Source organism: Macaca nemestrina, chromosome 14 (genome assembly GCF_043159975.1).
Source record: "Macaca nemestrina isolate mMacNem1 chromosome 14, mMacNem.hap1, whole genome shotgun sequence".
NCBI lineage: Eukaryota > Metazoa > Chordata > Mammalia > Primates > Cercopithecidae > Macaca > Macaca nemestrina.
In genome coordinates this window covers 85040987-85061422 of record NC_092138.1, presented here as the reverse complement: position 1 = coordinate 85061422, position 20436 = coordinate 85040987, and the positions used below count along the sequence as shown (strand labels likewise).

The window sequence follows — 20436 nt, the reverse complement described above, 5'->3', positions numbered from 1 at the left end:
TGCCCCTGAGAGACTTAACTCACCTGGAGAACGCAGAACCTCTGCCTGCTTGGGTGAGAAGCGCTCTGGGAGTCTCACTTGTCATTCCCCTGCCTCTGCACCAAGTTAACTCAGCCATCCCCAAAACATGAGCCCCTCCCTGGTTTTAGAGGCCACACAGCTCCAGCCTCCTCCTTGTCACCAGTGCTAGGTTTCACTCTCCTTTTTGGCAACGCATCTCATCAAAATCCCTCCATTTGTGCTTCGAAGTGTCTCTAGGCTGGCTCCCGGGCAACTCTGAGCTCTTTCAGGATTCTGGAAGAGTAATAGAATCTCTACTCTACCTTTTCCTCTTCAGAATAAGTTGCCTCATTTTCTTAGTTCATTTTATTAAATAAATCACTTCCCAGTTACTTCTCAAGGGTCTTTGTATCTTCATCCAGCAGTCCAAGTAACCATGAATTGTTTGCAGGTCTGTTTATAACTGTACATTGGCTTTACTCCAGAAGTGGCTTAAAGTACCTTATGAAAATACATACATTTTAGCCACATTCTGAAAACAGAAGCGAGGAAACAGGGGCAGAGAGGAAGTAAGGGTAGAAAAAAGTAAAGTATGTGAAGTGAGTAAATAAAATGTTCTGTTGGACCCTAAGCACATTAGAGTCACACATTTAGCTTTGAGCTTCCTAGTTGCCAGTGCCAAAAGAGAAATGCAATAGTTATATGCACCACCCTGCCCATAAAACAAATTCTTTCAGAGAAGCACCACCATTGTATTCTTCCCTTCCCTTCCCTTCCCTTCCCTTCCCTCCTCTCCTCTCCCTTCCCCTCCCCTCTTCTCCCTTCCCCTCTCCTCTCCTCTTTTCTCCTCCTCTCCCCTCCTCTTCTCTCCCTTCCCATCTCCCCTTCTCTCCCCTGCTTTATTGAAATATAATTCACATACCACGCAGTTGACTCATTTAAAATGTATGCATGCTTCAGTGGTTTTTAGTATATTCACAGTTCTGCCACTGTCACCACAGTCAATTTTAGACATTTTCATGAGCCACTAAGAAACCTCATCTGTATTAGGCGGTCACTCCCACTCCCCGTTCCCTCTTCCCCCAGCCTGTGGCAGCTGCTCATCTGCCTCCTATTTTTATAGGCTCACCTATTGTGGACGTCTCATAGCAATATATTCATGCAATATTTGTCCTGTGTCTGACATCTGTCACTTACCATGATGTTTTCAAAGTTAATCCTTCTTGGAGTAGCACATACAAGGACTTCATTTCTTTTTCTTTTTTTTTTTTTTTTTGAGACAGTGTCTTGCTCTTTCGCCCAGGCTGGAGTGCAGTGGTGCAATCTTGGCTTACTGCAACCTCCGCTTCCCTGGTCCAAGCAATTCTTCTGCCTCAAGCCTCCCTAGAAGCTAAGATCACAGGCACCCGCCACCACGCCCGGCTAATTTTTGTATTTTTAGTAGAGACGGGATTTCACCATGTTGGCCAGGATGGTCTCAAGCTCCTGACCTCAGGTGATCTGCCCGCCTCAGCCTCCCAAAGTGCTGGGATTACAGGCTTCATTTCCTTTTGCCACCACCATTCTTGGTTCCGTAGCCGGAGACACATTTCTTCTTCGTCCTATGTGTTGTCCACAAAATAAAGCAATGTCAAATCATCACACTGAGCAGGAGCTGGGGCCTTAGCTGACCCCTCATATCTAGTGCTGCACGATCCAATTCAGAAGCTGCTGGCCACATGTGGCTGTTGAGACATGGGCTGCTCTGAATTGAGACATGTTGTGGTATGTATAAAACACATACTGGATTTCAGAGACTTAGAAATACAAAGTATCTCCCTATTTTTTTAGTATTGGTTACATGTTGAAATGATATTTGGGGCTAAATAAAATATAAAAATTAATTTTACCTGTTTCTTTTTACATTCTCAATGTGGCTATGAGAAAATTTCAAATGTGTAGCTCACACTGTATTTCTATTTTATATATTATAAAATTATACAATATATGATTACATGATATACATTTCTATATTATATTTCACACTGATCTAGAACTTTCTTAAAACTGAATATATCATCCCTTGCCTTTTTTTGTAATGAAACTTTTTTTGAGCAGGTAACAGACACCCATGATAAGGACCTTTGCACAGTACAGAGGGCATATTGAGCAAAAAATAAATATTTTCTCCAACCCATGCAAAAACGTTCAGTGCACACACTTGCATTTATAGAAATGGTTGCATAAGCTACTGTACCTTGACTTTTTGAAGTCCTAAATTTGAATATTTATTTTTGGGTAGGCAACGAATTCACATTGTTCAAATTTCAAAGGATGCAAAGGACGTGTAGTAGAAAAATCTACTTCTCGTTCCTGTCTTCCAGCCACCCAGTTCTCCTTCCCAGAAGCAATTTATATTTTAGTTTCTTGAATTCCTCTAGAGATAGTATATCATATATAAGCAATGTATTTATCGTTTTCCTTTTTATTCATCACATATTTTATACAGATGGTAGCATACTATAAACATTGCCCTGTACCTCGATTTGACACTGAAAAATAGGTCTTGGAGGTATTAATAGCTCAGAACATACACATGTACCTTCCTCTTATTGATGGCTGCATACTATTCCACCGACAGGCATTTAAGCTATTTCTTGTCCCCGCCCTACTGTTCATGCTGCAGTAAATATCCTGCATTAGTCTTGATTCACACGAGTGACTTGCTTTGTTGTCAGTAAATTCCTGCAGGTTCCACTTTGATTTTTTCTCAAGGCTGCTATGCCTGGGGCTGGTGGTAGAAGCTGTTCCCAGCACCCACCTCTCCATGCTTGGCAGAAACCCCACATCCTGAGGACGGACCCAGCTCCTCTTACCAAAGCATGGATGTGGCTGGGTGTGGGAATCTGCAGGACTGGATTAATGGAGCATATTTCCTTCCCCTCCTAATGTCCAGGTGGAGTCCTTTGAAAGACTGATACAGGCAGGACGTCTCATGCCCCAGGACCAACTCAAGGTACTGCCCAATTCAGGAGCCACCCGTGGAACTGCCAGACAACCACTGTCTCCCATGGCTCTGTCTCTGAAGCCTCCTTTGCTACAAGACAGAAAAGAGAATCCCAGACACAGTGTCTCTTTCAGAGCAAACAGCTCTTGAGTAGCTTCCCATGATAACGATCATTATATCACAATAGTTACTGCTTATTAAGCAAGGATGGTTGTGTGCCAGGGACTGTGGTAAACCCTAGAGTATGTTATTTTATTTTATCATCATCAAAACCCAGTGAAGCAGTTACAGTTATCACCATCATTTAACCAGGATGGAACTGAAGCTCAGAGGGGTTACTCAAAGACCACACAGCTAGTAGGTAGCAGAGCCTGGAGCCAGGTCTGTCTCCCTTTCAAATCCAGGGTCATAATCACTGCCCTGCACTACCTTCCACAAATTACCCTGCCTCTCAGCAAGCAGAAAAAGGCCTTTTCTTTTTTATTGCCTTTAAAAAAAAATTACAAAATGGTTGCCAAACGTTTGGAAACTAGGTTAAAAAACAAGTGGGGGCTGGGGGAGAGACCCTTTATAGATTCCTTATTGGTGTATTTCCTTTGGAATTTGGAGTTTTAGATAACTGCAGTGATAAATACAATTTAGATTCTTGCTGCGTCAGCCAGGGTCCCAGTAAGGAACAGGTGCAGCTCTCAAGTCTGGGAGTGTAGGCATCAGAGGAAAGAACTGTCAGCAAAGGTGTGGACAGCATCAGGGGACCCAGCAAAGACTGGGGAATCCCCAGGTAGTAGCATTAGCTGGGAGCTGTACCCACTCTCAAGTCTCTCTCTTCCCACCCTGTGATCTCTGATAGGTCCCTCCCACTAGACAGACCCAATCAGAAGCCAGCAGGTAGACAGCCCTGATGCTCAAAGCACAGAGCAGGGTGGGAGAGGAGCTGAGAGAAGGTCTGGAGAGGCAAATGCAACACACCTAGTTTCTAAAAAAATGTTATGGCGGGAGTGTTTTCCTGTGTGGTTACATAGATGTCACGTACACTTTCCAATCACAGAATACGTGATGTGTATCATGTAATATCATGCAGTGGATGACCAAGGACCTTGTAAACTAAAACCATTCATTTTTTTGCTCTCTGTTCTAATTCCCCCATACGCAGGGAAGTTGAGAGCTGTCGGAAGGTTAGATGTGACCAGGGAATGGGTTCTAGATTGTCCTTGGCCTCAGTCTGTCCTCAGAGTTGAGTGGGATGCAGAAGGTAGTAAGACAGTGATACCAACCCCAGTTGCCGCAGCTTTAGCCATGTATTGCCCGTGATTATGTTTACTATGGGAGCCTAACAGAATTGCTAGGACCATGGGCTCTGGGGCCAGAGGGCCTGGGCCCACATCCTGTCTCTACAACTCACTCACTCCATGACCTTCACCAACTTAAATGACATCCCTGTGCCTCAGTTTCATCCTTTTTAAATGAAGATGATAAATCACCCCTCATTATGATTATATTGAAGATTAAATAAATGCAAAGTGCTTTAGCCCAGAGTCTCAATGCTCAGTAAATATTCTCAATAATGTAATGGTGATGATAACATTATCTGTGTTGATAGCCTATAAGGATTTGGGAAAAGAGTGGCTAATTTTCTGAAACCCACAGTTTTGCAAATCAAGAATGAGGATCCAGAGTCTCTCAAGTAGAGGGTCCTTATGGAGATACGGTGAGAGTATATTTGACACTGTGACAGCTATGACAGTTTGTGATACATTGGGGTCCTTGTAAGTCTATGCAGGAAGGGCTGGTGCCCTCTGAAGCTGGTGCCAAGGCTCTAAGTTGTGTCTCTGTTGTGCCAGCCTGATGGCAGAGAGCTGGACCACGGCCGCTCTCCAGGGCAGGCAGCCTCCAGAGATCTCAACCTCAGCCTGTATCTTGCATGAACCCAAGGGCCCAGGTGCATCCCATGGCCTCCCGCAAACTGTCTCATCCACTGTGTCTGCAGGGACAGGCCCCACAGGGGCTGAGCATTGAAGTCTTCCTGGCCTGGTCTGGTTTCAGGGCTTCCAGCGGCTGAAGGCTGCCCACGCGGCCCTAGAGGAGGAGTACCTGAAGGCCTGCCGGGAGCAACACCCTGCCCAGCCGCTTGCTGGCTCCAAGGGGACACCTGGAAGATTTGATCCTGGCAGGTACCTGCTGGGGTGGAAGGCCTGGAAGGACAGATGGGATGGGCCCCTGGGGTCCCTCACCTCCAGGAGGAAGGCACTTTGTCCTTATAATTTGTACACAAGAGAATAGAGAGAAATCTTATCCTAATTAATATACACATCCAAATGGTGGCATGATGAAAAGCTGAGATTTGAGTCCCTTTGAACCCACTTGCTGAGAAGATGCCTTGAAACACTTATTGGTTAATGGGGAAACTGAGGCTAGATGGGGGTGGGATTTCTGTAAAGTCCCACAGCCTGTGGAAGGCAGAGGGAACTTGGGCTGAGGCCTCCTGATTCCCAGTGGAACCTTCTTTCATCTTGCTTATTTTGAGTTCTCACCATCATCTAAAGGCTGATATTAAATGGACCCTAAGGGGGCATCCCCTGGAGTCTCTGCTCTGACACTCTGCTCCTGGACCTGCCTGATGTGGCTACCATCTTGGGCTCCTGGTGCTGATGTTTCTGCCTTCCAGGGAGCTGGAGGCAGAGATATACCGTCTGGGAAGTTGCCTGGAAGAGCTGAAGGAACACATAGACCAGACCCAGCAAGAGCCTGAGCCGCCCGGGTCAGACTCAGCTCTGGACAGCACCCCAGCCCTGCCCTGCCTCCACCAGCCAACGCACCTGCCTGCTCCTTCCAGACAAGCCCCCATGCCAGCCATCAAGACCTCCTGCCCTGAGGTACCTCTTGGCTCAACCATATTGGGCTGTTCCCTTGTGCATTCATTTCTTCATTAATTCATTTCTTCAGTACATATTTCTTATTTATGAAGTGTGTGCCATATGCCAGGACCCATGACACATGGTAGGGATTCAGTGGGATGGGAGGTGGCAGGGAAGGTGGCCTCTGCCTTCACAGAGTTTTCTGTAGAGTTGAACTGGTTCCAGTGATTTAGTTGTAATTTTGATCAGTGCACTGAAGGAGACTTATGGGGTTCTGTGAGAGTAGGAGGAGTAACATGACTGAGTTTGAGGAGGACGTCAGAGAAACTTTCCCTGAAGAGGTCATGTTTAAATGAGACCTGAGGCTAAGTAGGAATTACTAGAGACAAAGAGAAAACCTATCCAGTGGGGGAAACAGCCTGTACAAAGGCCCTGTGGCTGGAGTATGGGAAGAGAAGGGAAAAATAGTCTGAGATGTGGCTGGAGAGGCAGGCAGGAGCCCCATGACATAGGGGCTTGTGGGTCACATAGAGAGCATGGCCTTCAACTCTGCTGGATTTTGTGGCAGGGGATGACATAAGATGACTTGTGGGTAGGCCAGTCTGAGGATGGGGAGGTGGCAGGGCAAATGGGGAGGCATGTGTGGACTTGAGAGAGGTTGGGAAGGTATGTTGGAGTGGACTTGGAGTGGCCGTGAGAGGGAAGGAAGACACGGATGGCTCCAGGTTTCTAGCCTGTAGTACTGCACGGATGATGGGGTGAAGCCTAGACAAGAGCCCTACACGAAAGGGGCTTTGTAGAAGGCTCTCTGGCCCACACCATGACCCCTTGAGAGGCAATCACTGTCTCCGTTTTGCAGATGAGCAAATTGAGTATAGTGCATTCACACAGATGACAGTGGTGGGGTCTCTATGCCTCCCAACTCCTGTTGCCTGTGTTGCAAAGACTTGTCTGTTGAGGATGGGAGCAGGAAAGAGGGCCTGGCATGCTGGGTAGGGTGGGACGCTGGTAGGACATCCCTGACAGCTGAAGTCATGCTGGCCCCATGGTTTGGGGAAAATCTTATGCTGTGCTCTGGCCTAGAGGGTAGGAAAACTCTACCAGGTGCCACTACATACAAGAATGGGGAGAAAACCTGAGTACATTATCTTGAAGGACCCTTGCGTTCCTGCATGAAGGTATTGCAGGGGGCTGGGGTGGCCCTACTGGCATGGATGGGGGTCAGAAGAGTTAACTCTGGCAGGAAATCTAGATTCAAATCTCAACTCTGCTTCTGGTTTCTGTTGACTTTGGGCAAATCATTTGAGCTTTAGCTACCTGTCTGTAAAATGGTTTGTAATAATCTCAGGTACTGGTGGGATTGTTGTGACCTGATATCTGTATGGTGCCTGGCACACAGTAGGTGCTCTATTCATGGCAGCCAGTATCGAAGACCACACAGCCCAGTCTCTGTAGTTTACACATGCATAAAAGGGTGGTGGGCTTAGTGAGTCTAATGTGCTTCTTACCCCTCAGCCCCCAGCGCGAGCCTGGCAGGAGGCAGGTGCTTAAAAGTGGTATTTAAGTATCTGCTGAATCTCTGTCCTTTCATCTTTCTGACCCCAGCCTGCTACCACCACTGCCGCCGCCAGCGCTGGCCCCCGCCCATTGCACATAAATGTGGAGGTGAGCTCTGGCAACAGTAAGGTGGAGGACAGGCCACAGGACCCCCTGGCCCGACTCAGGCACAAGGAGCTGCAGATGGAACAAGTGTACCATGGCCTCATGGAGCGGTGAGTGCCACCTGGACCTGACCGGGGTGTCTGGCTAGCAGCTGGATCTTGGCTGTCCCCCACTGGGCAGAGATCATGCCCCTCTGTGTGTTCTCTTGCAGGTACCTCAGTGTGAAATCTCTCCCGGAAGCCATGAGAATGGAGGAGGAGAAAGAAGGAGAGGAGGAGGAGGAGGAGAGGGGAGGTGACTCCCTAGAAGTTGATGGGGTGGCTGCAGCTCCAGGGAAAGCAGAGGCCACCAGGGTCCTCCCAAAGCAGCACCTGGTGCAGGCTGAGAAAAGTCATGGGGCTCCCCTGGAGTAAGTCACTGAGCCTTTCCTGCAGAATGTTTGGTTCCACCCTAAAACCACAGGGGTGATCACTGTCAGAGTGAATAAGACAGCACTTCACAGTTTAGACATGGCTTGCCTGTCCTGCCTCTTCAAGTGTGCAATGTATACCACTGATAGCCCTTGAAGTGATTTTGGGTAGTGTGGGACATGATTTTCAGTAGGACACATGCAATATTAAAGAATATTATTCTCAGCTGGGCACAGTGGTTCATGCCTTTAATCGCAGCATTGAGGGAGGCCAAGGCAGGTGGATCACTTGAGCCCAGGAGTTCAAGGCTAGACTGAGCAAAATGGCAAAGCCCCATCTCTACAAAAAATACAAAAATTAGCCAGACATGTCGGTACACGCCTATATCCCTAGCTATTTGGGAGGCTGAAGCAGGTGGATCTCTTGAGCCCAGGAGGCGGAGATTGCAGTGAGCTGAGATCGGGCCACTGCACTCCAGCCTGGGTGACAGTGCAAGATCCTGTCTCAAAAAATAAAATAAAATAAAATAAACAAGAAAAAAGAATATCATTCTCTTTTTCTCTCTGACCTTCTAATGATGCCAAGGAGAAAGTCTCAGTTAGTGCTGTGGTGTCTTTAATGCCTCTCTTGAACTTCTGTGGAAAAAGAGAGAGAGAGAGAGAGCGAGCGTGAGAGCGCATAAGCAGGCCTCAGGCCTAGAGCCTTTGGCAGGCAAATGGATCTATCTAGTATATGATAACATTCAGGTTTCTTGTATTTATCCTCAAAGTTAGTTTCTGTTTGTCACATCTTCTGTTTTGAATAGTGATCTAAAATCTTTGGAGTAGATGGAAGTTTATGGAAATGCCTGAAATAGGGAAGGTGGTATGCGAACTCCTTAAGTCTGGGAATTGCTGCTTTAGCATTTCCTCTTTGGTGTGTTGGGTGGGTTTTGTTGGCATCCACATTTTCCAGTTGAAAAGTGAGGTTGAGAGAGGGGAAGTGCCTTGCCCTAGGTCGTACAGCTAGAAAGTGGCAGAACCAGGCTGGACAGCCAGGGATGTCTGACTCCAGAGCCTGTGCCCTGGGCTGCTTGGCTCCCAGGACAGGCCAACCCCTGTGTCAGGGCTGCCCGGCAGAGCTCAAGGAAGGTCTTCTCTTCCCATGCCAGGGAGGCCACGGAGCAGATGCTATCTGTGAAGCCACCAGGTTTCCAGACATCCCTGGCTAGAGACGGGCACATGTCAGGCCTGGGCAAGGCTGAGGCAGCCCCTCCAGGCCCTGGCATGCCACCCCACCCTCCAGGCACCAAGTCCGCAGCGTCCCACCAAAGTAGTATGACCAGCCTGGAGGGAAGCGGCATCTCTGAGCGCCTTCCACAGAAGCCTTTGCACCAAGGCTGTGGGCCCCACCTGGAGGTAAGTCTCCGCATGGGGGAATGGGCCCAGAACCTCAGGGTCATTGCTGGGTCTTCTCAACTTTCTGCTTCTGGATCTTTCCTTGTGCTATTCCTTCTTGGAATACCTGCTGCTCCTGTCCCTGCCAGCCAAAATCCCACCTGACATGCAGGACTTATGCCCAGTGTCACCCCCCAAACCTGTCCCTCTTCCAGAGCTCTTGTTCCTCCTCTGAGAGCTTGGAACCCATTGCTTATACTTCTCTGAGCCTGCCCATCACAGCTGAAGAGTCTAGTTCTATGCCCTTTAGAGCAGACATCACTGCTGCAAGGTCACAGACCACTGTGGAAGTGTGACTGTCAGAGAATAATGCATATATATGCATGCCTGTGCACTTGCGTGCAAACACACACACACACACACACACACACACACACACACACACGCTTCTCTAGTCCTAATGAGCCCATGGTCAGGATTCTCTGCACTAGACATGAACTCAGCGAGGGCAGGCACCTGTGTTGCTCTGTGTTCTTTGTGCCATGTGTTAAACCAGTGGGTAGGACCTGTATGTACATATTTGATGATTTCGTTTTTCCAATGCCTTGGGCCTGAGCATTTCCACTCAGATAAGACCATAGTATTCCAGGCCTGAGCCAGGAGACACTGGAAATATGACTTTCTCCCTCTCCCCTTGCTAGTCCTTCTCCACGGCCTTGTCTCTCCCAAGGGCTCTGGCTGCCACTCCTCAGGGAGGCAGGACTTGCTCAGGGTCCTCCTGGGGTGCAGAGTCCCTGCTGGTAGCCAGATTCTTGTGCTGAGGCCTGAGGGCCTGAGAGCCCTCACTCCTCGGCCTGGCTGTTGGGAGCCAGGCCAGCATCCCTGGGGTGTGAGCCTCTGGGAGGTGAGGCCCAGGCTAGGATTTGGGAAGGGCTTCCCAGTGTGCCTTGGTCACATTCCTCAGACATAAAGGGATACTGCCTCTTTCAGGCGCCCTGGATGGCATCCCCGGAGACAGACAGTGGCTTTGTTGGCTCAGAAACAAGCAGAGTTTCACCCCTCACCCAGACTCCAGAGCACCGGCTCTCCCACATCAGGTATCCTGGGATCCTGCCATTGTCCTGTCAGTGCCACATTCCTGGGACAGCCTGGGAATCGCAGTGCCCGTGATGGCCCAGAATAAGAAAGGATGGTCTGTCCATTCATAGGGACTCATTTCATCCCCAATTTCTTGTTCCTATGTTATTGACAGAGGAAACAGAGCTTCAGAGAGGGGAGTGACTAGTCCATCCTCATACAACTAATTAGCGACAGACTGGGAAATTCATTTTTGTTGAGCAAATGAATGGGTGAATGAATAAAAACTACAGGGAGGGCACTGTGAGGTGAACAGAAGACAAGGACAAAGGGCACTCAGGGTGGCTACATGGAACCCAAAGGGAAGGGAGAAGGCGGAGGAGACAGGGTTGAAGGTTGGAGGGATGTAGCCTCCAAAGCTGGGTGCAGGCCCTTCAGGAGGCCCACATGGCAACCCAAGGGTGCATGCAAAGGAAGGATTAGAAATCCTATTTCTCTTTATGTATTCTGCATAGAAATTGAGATTTATTATTTTGCATATTGGGTTGGCCAGTGTACAGTTTATAAAGAAGTGGACATCCAATGTGTGTGTGTCCTTGGAAATATTGTACCACCTGAGATGCAAAGTCGCAGAGGGTGGGAGCTTATTGGGTTAGCATGTGGAGAGCCTCAGATGCCGCCGCCTGAGTGTCTCACTCTGTGTGACCTCCGTGTGTCCCTTCCTCCACGGTCCCCCAGCACAGCAGGAACATTAGCCCAGCCCTTCGCTGCATCTGTGCCCAGGGAGGGAGCTTCCTACCCCAAGGCCAGGGGTTCTCTGATCCCCAGAAGAGCCACAGAGCCCAGCACACCCCGGAGCCGAGCACAGAGGCACCTCTCCAGCCCAAGTGGGCCTCTCCGGCAGAGGGCACCCAACTTCAGCCTGGAGCGGACATTGGCAGCTGAGATGGGTGAGTGCAGGAGTCTGGCTTGGACAGAACTGCATGGATTGAAAAATCAAATAGAAAAACTTGCAGAACCCTTTAGGATATGACATATTAGCCAGGTTCATTGTACTGAAATTTGAAATTACAGATAAGGTGGACAAAAGGGAACAAAAGAAAAAAAATACTCTGGAAACCATCAGCGCTGATGTAGAACCTGTGAGCTGTTCTCTGTGCCGACGTAAATGTGTGTTATTTACATGTTTTGTTCAGTGACAGACAGCATGCATGGCAGTGGTCCCATAAGATTTTCATGGAGCTGAAAAATTCCTTTGGTAGTGATGTTGCAGTCATTGCAGGGCAACACTTCACACACGTTTGCGGCGATGCTGGTGGAAACAAACCTACCGCACTGCTGGTCATATCAAAGTACAGTACCGGCCAGGCGCGGCGGCTCCTGCCTGTAATCCCAGCACTTTGGGAGGCCGAGACGGGCGGATCACCTGAGGTCCGGAGTTCAAGACCAGCCTGGCCAACATGGTGAAACCCCATCTCTACTAAAAATACAAAAAGTTAGCCAGGCGTGGTGGTGGATGCCTGTAATCCCAGCAACTCGGGAGGCTGAGGCAGGAGAATTGCTTGAACCCAGGAGGTGGAGGTTGCAGTGAGCTGAGATCAAACCATTGCACTCCAGCCTGGGCAACAGAGTGAGACTCTGTCTCAAAAAAAAAGTACAGTACAGGCCGGGCATGGTGGCTCATGCCTTAATCTCAGCACTTGGGGAGGCCAAGGTGGGAGGATCACTTAAGGCCAGGGTCACCTGTGGCCAACATGATGAAACCCTGTCTCTATTAAAAATACAAAAATTAGCCGAGTGTGGTGGCTTAACACCTGTAATCCCAGCTACTCAGGAGGCTGAGGCATGGGAATCGCTTGAACCTGGGAGGCCGAGGCAGAGGTTTCAGTGAGCCGAGATCGCACCACCACAGCACACCAGCCTGGGTGACAGAGCAAGACTCTGCCTTAAAAAAAAAAAAAAAGTACAGTACAAAACCTACCATTATGTACAGTACATAATACTTGATAACTAATGACTCTGTTATTGGATTATGTATTTACTATACTTTTTATCATTATTTTAGAGTGTATTTCTTCTACTTATTTTAAAAATGTTAACTATTAAACAGCCTCAGGTAGTCCTTCGGGAGGTATTCCAGAAGAAGGCATTGTTATCACACATGACGGTGCCATTATTGCCCCTGAAGAACAAGACGTGGAGGTAGAAGACAGGGATATTGATGGCCCGGCCCCGGTGTAGGCCTAGGCTAGTACGTGTGTGTGTGTGTGTGTATGTGTGTGTCTTAGTTTCTAACAGAAAAGTTTTTTTAAAAAAAGTTAAAAATAGAAAAAAGCTTATAAGGATATCAAGAAAATATTTTTGTACTTTACAATGTATTTTTAAGTTAAATGTTATTACGACATCGTCAAAAGATTAAAAACCCATTCAAAAACTTATAAAGTAAAAATGTTACTGTAAGTTAAACTTCATTAATTATTGAAGAAAAACTTTTTTATAAATGTAAATTTAGCCTAAGAATATGGTGTTTGTAAAATCTACAGCAGGGTACAGTAATGCCCTAGGCCTTCACATTCACTCCCCACTCACTCACTGACTCACCCAGAACAGCTTCCAGTCCTGTGATCTCCATTCATGGTAAGGACCCTTTACAGATGCACCATTTAAAAAGTCTTTTATACCATATTTTTATGGTCTCTTTTCTATGTTTAGATACACAAATACCATTGTATTACAGTTACCTACAGTATTCAGCAGGCAATGTTGTAGAGGTTTGTAGCCTGGAAGTAATGGGCTATTCCATTTACCCCACATACGTAGTAGGTGTGGGTAATCTATGATGTTTGTGACATGGCGAAACGGACTAGAAATGTGTTTCTCTGAACTTATACCCAACATTAAGTGATGCATGACTATACTTAAATCAGAAACGAGGCCAGGCACGGTGGCTCATGCCTGTAATCCTAACACTTTGGGAGGCTGAGGCGGGTGAATCTCCTGAGGTCAGGAGTTTGAGACCAGCCTGGCCAACATGGCAAAACCCCATCTCCACTAAAACAAAAATTAGCCAGGCGTGGTGGCGGGCACCTATAATCCCAGCTACTCAGGAGGCTGAGGCAGGACAATGGCTTGAACCCAGGGGTGAAGGTTGCAGTGAGCTGAGATTGTGCCACTTCACTTCAGCCTGAGCGGAAGAGTGAAACTCTGTCTCAAAAAACACACCAAAAAAACAAAAAAATGAGATAATTTTATATGTGAATATTTGGCAACCTCCTTTTTTCACTAAATTGTGTTATGAACACTTTCCATGTCTATAAAATCTATATGTGATTCAGCTTTTGACTTTTAGAAATACACATGAATTATTTACTGAAATTAAAAAACACTGAAAAGAACTTAAATTGATGAGGTTTTACAAGGTGAACAGAGACCAAGAAACTCAACATGATCTGAACCCCAGAACCCCACTGAAGGCCCCTTCAGTCACTACCTGCTCCCCAAACATAACCACTGTTCTGACTTCTGACACCTCAGATTAGCTTTACCTAAAAGGTTCACCTTTTTTTTTTTTTTTTTTTGAGACAGAGTCTCACTCTGTTGTCCAGGCTAGAGTGCAGTGGTGCAATCTCTGCTCACTGCAACGTCCACCTCTTGGGTTCAAGGGATTCTCCTGCCTCAGCGTCCTGAGAAGCTGGGATTACAGGTGTGCACCACCACGCCTGGCTAATTTTTGTATTTTTAGTGGAGATGCGGTTTCATCGTGTTAGGCTGGTCTTGAACTCCTGACTTTGTGATCTGCCCGCCTCGGCCTCCCAAAGTGTTGGGATTACAGGCATGAGCAACCACGCCCAGCTGGTTCATTATTTTAAAAACATTTTTAATTAAACTTTTTTTTTTTTTTGAGACGGAGTCTTACTATGTTCCCCAGGCTGGTGTGTAGTGGTGCAATCTCAGCTCACTGCAACCTCCTCCTCTCAGATTCGAGTGATTCTCCAGCCTCAGCCTCCTGAGTAACTGGGACTTACAGGTGTGTGCCACCACGTCCAGCTAATTTTTGTATTTTTAGTAGAGACAGGGTTTCACCATGTTGGCCAGGCTGGTCTCGAACTCCTGACCTCAAGTGATCCGCCCACCTCAGCCTCCCAAAGTGCTAGAATTATCGGTGTGAACCACCACGCCCGGCCTTTAATTAAACTTTTTATTTGGAGATAATTGCAGATTCACATGCAGTTATAAGAAATAATACACAGAGATCCCATGTGCCTTTACTCAGTTTCCCCCAGTGATAATATCTTGCAAAGTACAGTGTCACAGCCAGATGTTGACACTGATGCAGTCAAGATACAGAACGTTCCATCACCACAAAGAGCCTCATGCTGCCCTTTCATAGGCATACTCACTTCCCTCCTGCCCCCAGCCTGTCCTTAACCCCTGGTAAGCACTAATCTGTTCTCCATTTCTATAATTTTATCATTTCAAGAATATTCTATAAATAGAATCATATACTATGTAACCTTTTGGGATTGGCTTTTTACTCGGCATAATTCTCTGGAGATTTATCTAGATTATTTTGTGTATTAATATTTAGCTCCTTTATATATTGCTGAGTAGTATTCCAAGGGTTTGAATGCTTTTATTTTTTATTTATTTATTTATTGTTTTTGAGACAGGGTCTTGCTCTGTCACCCAGGCTGCAGTGCAGTGGCCCCATCATGGCTCGCTGCAGCCTTGACCTCCCCGGCTCAAGCGATCCTCCTGCTTCAGCTTCCCAGGTAGCTGGGTCCAAGGGGATGTACCTCCACATCCAGCTAATTTTTTTATATATATAATTTTTTTTTGCAAAGATGGGGTCTTTCTGTATTACCTAGGCTAGACTCGAACTTCTGGGCTCAAGCAATCCTCCCATCTCAGCCTCCTAGAGTGCTGGGATTACAGGCATGAGCCACCATGTCTGGCCATTCATTGCTTTTAATGCAGGGGCTGGATTAGTGGTTTTTAACCTTTGGCCACCCATCCCTACGGGAGATTCATTAAAAGTTATTAATGCTCTCCCCAGAAACATGCATACATGGAAAGAGGTGACTGTAATTTCAGAGGAGGCTCTGAAGCCAGCCCCACAACAACACGGTGAGAAGGTGATCAAGTCTTGGGCGAACCAAGTGAAGAAGCGGTTAATTCTTTGCAGAGGAAGTTCCTGAAGACTTGGATGGTGTCATGGTGGGTGGGAGGAGGGGTTCTGGTTAGAAACAGCGGGGCAGGCCTAGCTCAGCACCCCACACTCCCAGCAAAATCTAGATCTGGTTTGGAGGTCAGTGTGGGTCACTGGCCTCATCAGGAGCTTCCTTTGTGACCTTGAACTGGGCACCGTCTCTTCACTTCCATCATTCCACCTGCACAGGTGTGAGCTTGGAAGTTCTCTCTGCTTAAACTCACTTTGGGTTCTCTCTCTGCCTCCCTAGCGGTTCCTGGCTCAGAGTTTGAGGGGCACAAACGGATTTCTGAACAGCTCCTTCCCAGCAAGACAATCAGCCCACCCCCAACTCCCGCCACTGCCACTGCCCCTCTGCCCCGTGGACCAACAGAGACCATCCCCAACTTCCTGCTCACCAGAGCAGGGCGAGAGTAAGTTAGACACTTGGATCCTGGGAATTCAAGCTCATCATACAGATGGGAGCATGATGCGATGTGTTAGGGGGTGGAGGTGGAGACCTGCCCAGCTCACACAGGTAGTGGTTCTGGGACCAGGCTCCCAGCTCCCAGCGTTTCTGTGGGACCTCATTGATCCAGACATCGAGGACACTTCTCCAGCCAGTGGAAAATGACCTAAAGATTCACCTTTCTGGTGCTGCAGCTTCTCCCCTCTCTCCCTATCATCTCCCTTCCAAGACAAGCCTGTCCTTTCCAGGGGTATCTTTTCTGCAATTTGCCCATTGATTGTATGGACCAAGAAGCTACTGCCTTCTGAGTTTTTCTTTTCTTTTTTTTTTTTCTGGTTCGTGTGCATTTTTCTACTAAGAAAGTTCCACTTCCTTGGCTGAACAGAAATGGTAAAATCGCTTGGTCAGTTCTCTCACATCTCCCCTTAGTTGCTTTTGGCCAATGATCCCTCACATGCCCTTGCTGGAGGGGGTGTCTGTCCCGGGATGCGCTGGGGAGACTGCTCGGCGGTGGCCCAGCCAAGGCTTCTTTGGCTCGAACAGTCATGAGGCTGTCATGTTGCCTACATGCAAAGTTGTATCCAGCTGCTGGCGTTTGGCTTCCTTGTCTGAGTTTAGTAAGTCTACCCCTGCAGACTCCTCTGACATCAGTGGAGGAATTAGAGGCTTGTTTCTGTAGGGTATGCCAGGACTTGGGAATACAATAGTGGACTAGACTCTATCCTAGGCCTCGTAAGGCTTACCATCTTGTAAGATGAACATACAAAGAAACAGGCAGTGGTGCCCCCCCATTGTGATAAGTATGGTGATGGCAGAGGACTAAAGGACTGTGGGAGCATAGGGAAGGAGCATCTAGTCCAGTTAGAGGCTTCAGAGAGGGCTTCCGGGAGGAAGTGGTATCTCAGCAGACATCAGAAGGAAGAGAGAGAGAAGAGTATCTTCAGCGGAGGGAATGGCATGTGCAAAGGCCTAGAGGTGAGAGAGTGCCCATCACCTTGGAGTTGCTAAACAGTCGGCCAGATCCTCTAGTGTGAGGGGGTGGGGTGTTGAGCAGTAAAGGAAGAGAGGGGTAGATGGGAGAGACCTGTGGGAGATCCTACAGGGCCTGAAGGCCGTGGATAAGGGGAGACGTTCACTGCATGTTCCGTGAGTGCACAAAGGCTGAGAGGACAGGGAAGGGGATTTCAAGCAGGGACGTAGCCTAGGCAGGTTTATGTTTTAGGGTTCTCTGGCCACCAGCAGGGTGAGAACAGAGGCCAAGAGACTGCTGAGAAGGCTGCCTCATCCAGGAGGAGATGATGGGGCCTGGGTTCTCGGGGAGGGCCCCTACAGAGGGGAAGAAGGGATTCATTTGGAAAGAGGTATTTTGGAAGTTGGGCCCGTGAGACTTGGTAACTGAGTAACTTCAGGGGTGTTCAGGGAAGGAGAGGGTCTAGAGTGACTCAGATTTCTGTCTGGCCAGTCAGGTGGATGCTGATGCCATGTGCAGAGGCAGGGGAGTAACTTTGCAGAGAAAGATGAATGTTAAGTGCCAGTAAGAAACTAAAGCGTTCCATCAGGGAGACTGAGATACCCAAGTGGTTGACTCACGCCCCTGGCCTTGTAAGTATTTAGTGCCTTCTGACTGGGAGCCAGAGCTCTCCCTTTCAGGAGTTAACTGGGGGAGGGGAGATGTCACTCTCCAGTAGCCACCGCCCACCCTTGCCCTCATGGCTTTGCCTCAGAAACACCAGCAAGCGTCTCCCTGGGGATTACCAAGGGAACCCGCTGCCCTCAGACACACACACTCCACGCTGGGGCACAGCCAGGAAGAGGCCTCCACTGCTTCTGACACACTCGTCTGAGCGCTCATGTCTGCTGGAGGCGGCACCAGGAGACACTCACCCACAAGTCTAGGGGCCACCAGGCAAGAATGGCCCCGATGGGAATTCCCACCCCGGAAGCCAGACCAAGGAATAGATGTTGAGGCTGCATCAGCCTGGAGGGTGGCCTTGCTGAGCCCAGGCTCTAACGCTGCTCTGTGGTTGAGGGGGTCTTGTGGGGAGGGGTGTCTGTGTGGAATTGTCTGCCGCAGTGCCAGCAATGCCCACAAAACGAGACCCTGGAGATGCAGGGACTGATTGCAGAGAAACGCAAACAGGATTTACTCTCTCAATGCTGGTGGCTGGAGGTTGGACTACATCGGGGGTTTCACCAGGATTTACTTCAGCCTTGCAGATAGCCTTGCAGACAGCTTCCAGCTGCCTCAGTCAGCCCTCTTGGTTCAGGTGGTGCTAGGAAGCATCAAGGTGTCACCCTGTCCGCTCTCCACACAGAGCGCTTTATTCTGCTCTGTCTCAAAGCCCAGATCCACTGCAGTACTGTTTCCTGAGTGCCCACGAGGTGCAGGGCCTCAGGGGTTATAAGACAGGAAGCCCGCTTCCTTCTTGTCCGCTGGCAGCTCAATGTCTGTATGGGGAGACGGTGGACAAGCATCTTCTGCCAGGCCTGGAGAGATGGGCTTGCCCGGTGGTAGGGAGAGGAGCTGGGCCTGGACAGAGAGTGAAGGTTGGTATTTTATGGCTGAACTGTAGCTAAGGCCCTCTCTATGCTGCATCCTCATCTCCACCTTGAGAATTTGTCACTGGTGTTTTGAGCAGCTACTCAGACTCCGTGTGTTAGGAAGGGAAAACTTCAAAGAAAGGTTCTGTTTTGTTCACTGAATGCACAGGGACATGAACTCAGAAAGGTGTCAAGTTGTGTAGCAAGAAAAGTGTTGCACAGGAAAGTTCTAGAATCATTTGACAGCAGAGCTAGACCGTGTGCCTGCTGGGAAGGGACAAAGGCTGCCACATCCTGGCATACTCTGGGGTGGCTGCAGCTCTGTTCCTCATGCCTCTGTTCTTTGTTTCTGTCTCCACTTCAACCCCAGCCAGGCCATCCGTGAGCTGCAAGAAGAGGTGTCCCGGCTCCGTCTGCGGCTGGAGGACAGCCTGCACCGGCCACCCCAGGGCAGCCCAGCATGCCCAGCGTCTGTCTTTGACCGCCCCGCCCGGACCCGCGGCCGACCAGCGGACTCCCCAGCCACCTGGGGCTCCCATTATGGCAGGTGGGTGACCTCAAAACTCTCACCTCTGTCCTGGTGGCAGCTACAGAGGATAGTCTTGGCTGGCCTCTGGCTCTCCCCAGACATATGGACTCAGGCACTGCCACATCCCTCTCTCACTCACTCATTCATTCATTCACTGTAGAATTTGTTCACTGTGCAGTATTTGATGCACAAAAGAATATAAACCTTTATGTTAATAATAAAGAATAGGCCGGGCGCAGTGGCTCACGCCTGTAATCCCAGCACTTTGGGAGGCCGAGGCGGGCAGATCACAAGTTCAGGAGTTCGAGACCAGCCTGACCAACATGGTGAAACCCCATCTCTACTAAAAATACAAAAATTAGCCGGGCGTGGTGGTGCGTGCCCATAACCCCAGCTACTCAGGAGGCTGAGGTAGGAGAATTACTTGAACCTGGGAGGCAGAGGTTGCAGTGAGCTGAGATCGTGCCACCTCACTGCAGCCTAGGCAACAGAAAGAGACTGTCTCAAAATAATAATAATAATACTAAAGAATAATACAATTAATATCCCTGGACCCACCACCCAATCAAAGAGTTAGAACACATTGCCAGGATGCCTACCCTCTCACCTACTAATTCGGTGTTGGTTCATTTATGACAATGACATAAAATCAGCTGGCTTCTTTTGAGTGTTTCTATGGGAGGGCACTTGATGAAGGGTTTTATCTGAACATTTTCTCATTTATCTTTTTATAACCCTCTGAGGTAATTGCTCTTATTATCCCCACTTGACAGATGAGGAAACTGAGAGTCAGAGAGGCTCAGAGCCATTTTCTGTGAAACTGACTTCCGACTTCTTTACTCTCTTCCTTCCATCGTGTTAGAAGCATTTCTCCAGGTTGAGCTTCTCACAAATCACCTTTAAAGGCCGCACAAAACCGCATCCAGTGACATCATCTCTCTTTCCTTTTGCTAGTAAATCCACAGAGAGATTGCCTGGTGAGCCTAGAGGTGAAGAGCAGATTGTCCCTGCAGGAAGGCAGCGAGCCCGATCTTCCTCAGTGCCTCGGGAGGTGCCCCGACTGTCCCTGAGTAAGTGACCACCTGCCAAGGCTGATTTCTGGAGGCCACAGTCTGAGTATTTTGGCTCAGTGGTCAGAGACCACAGCAACAGCATTCAAGGAAACTTGGAGAAGGGTTTTTGTGCATCTGTTTTAGGATATTACGGTGCTGTGCAGCACAGTGCACTTCTAATGTCCTGCACACCTACTGTGTGTAGGGTGTCTGTAAGGACTTTGTAGCTGCCATCTTGCTTAACCTCCACTGCAAGATGGTCATATTATCCACATTTCACAGATAAGGGCG

The 20436-nt window shown here is 48.4% G+C and overlaps 1 protein-coding gene across 6 annotated transcripts in view; it reads left to right on the top strand.

Moving 5' to 3' along the window:
• The window catches only part of LOC105487078 (AT-hook transcription factor), a 60460-nt gene that overhangs the window by 30312 nt on the left and 9712 nt on the right, over positions 1-20436 (top strand). For all 6 annotated transcript variants that reach the window (XM_011750380.3, XM_011750379.3, XM_011750378.3 and 3 more), the window contains 11 exons: positions 2936-2995; positions 5030-5157; positions 5652-5859; positions 7447-7613; positions 7715-7912; positions 9064-9310; positions 10280-10386; positions 11105-11316; positions 15826-15988; positions 18935-19111; positions 20048-20163. In XM_011750380.3, the coding sequence (XP_011748682.2) occupies positions 2936-2995; positions 5030-5157; positions 5652-5859; positions 7447-7613; positions 7715-7912; positions 9064-9310; positions 10280-10386; positions 11105-11316; positions 15826-15988; positions 18935-19111; positions 20048-20163 (1783 nt within the window). The remainder of the gene's footprint in view (positions 1-2935; positions 2996-5029; positions 5158-5651; positions 5860-7446; positions 7614-7714; positions 7913-9063; positions 9311-10279; positions 10387-11104; positions 11317-15825; positions 15989-18934; positions 19112-20047; positions 20164-20436) is intronic.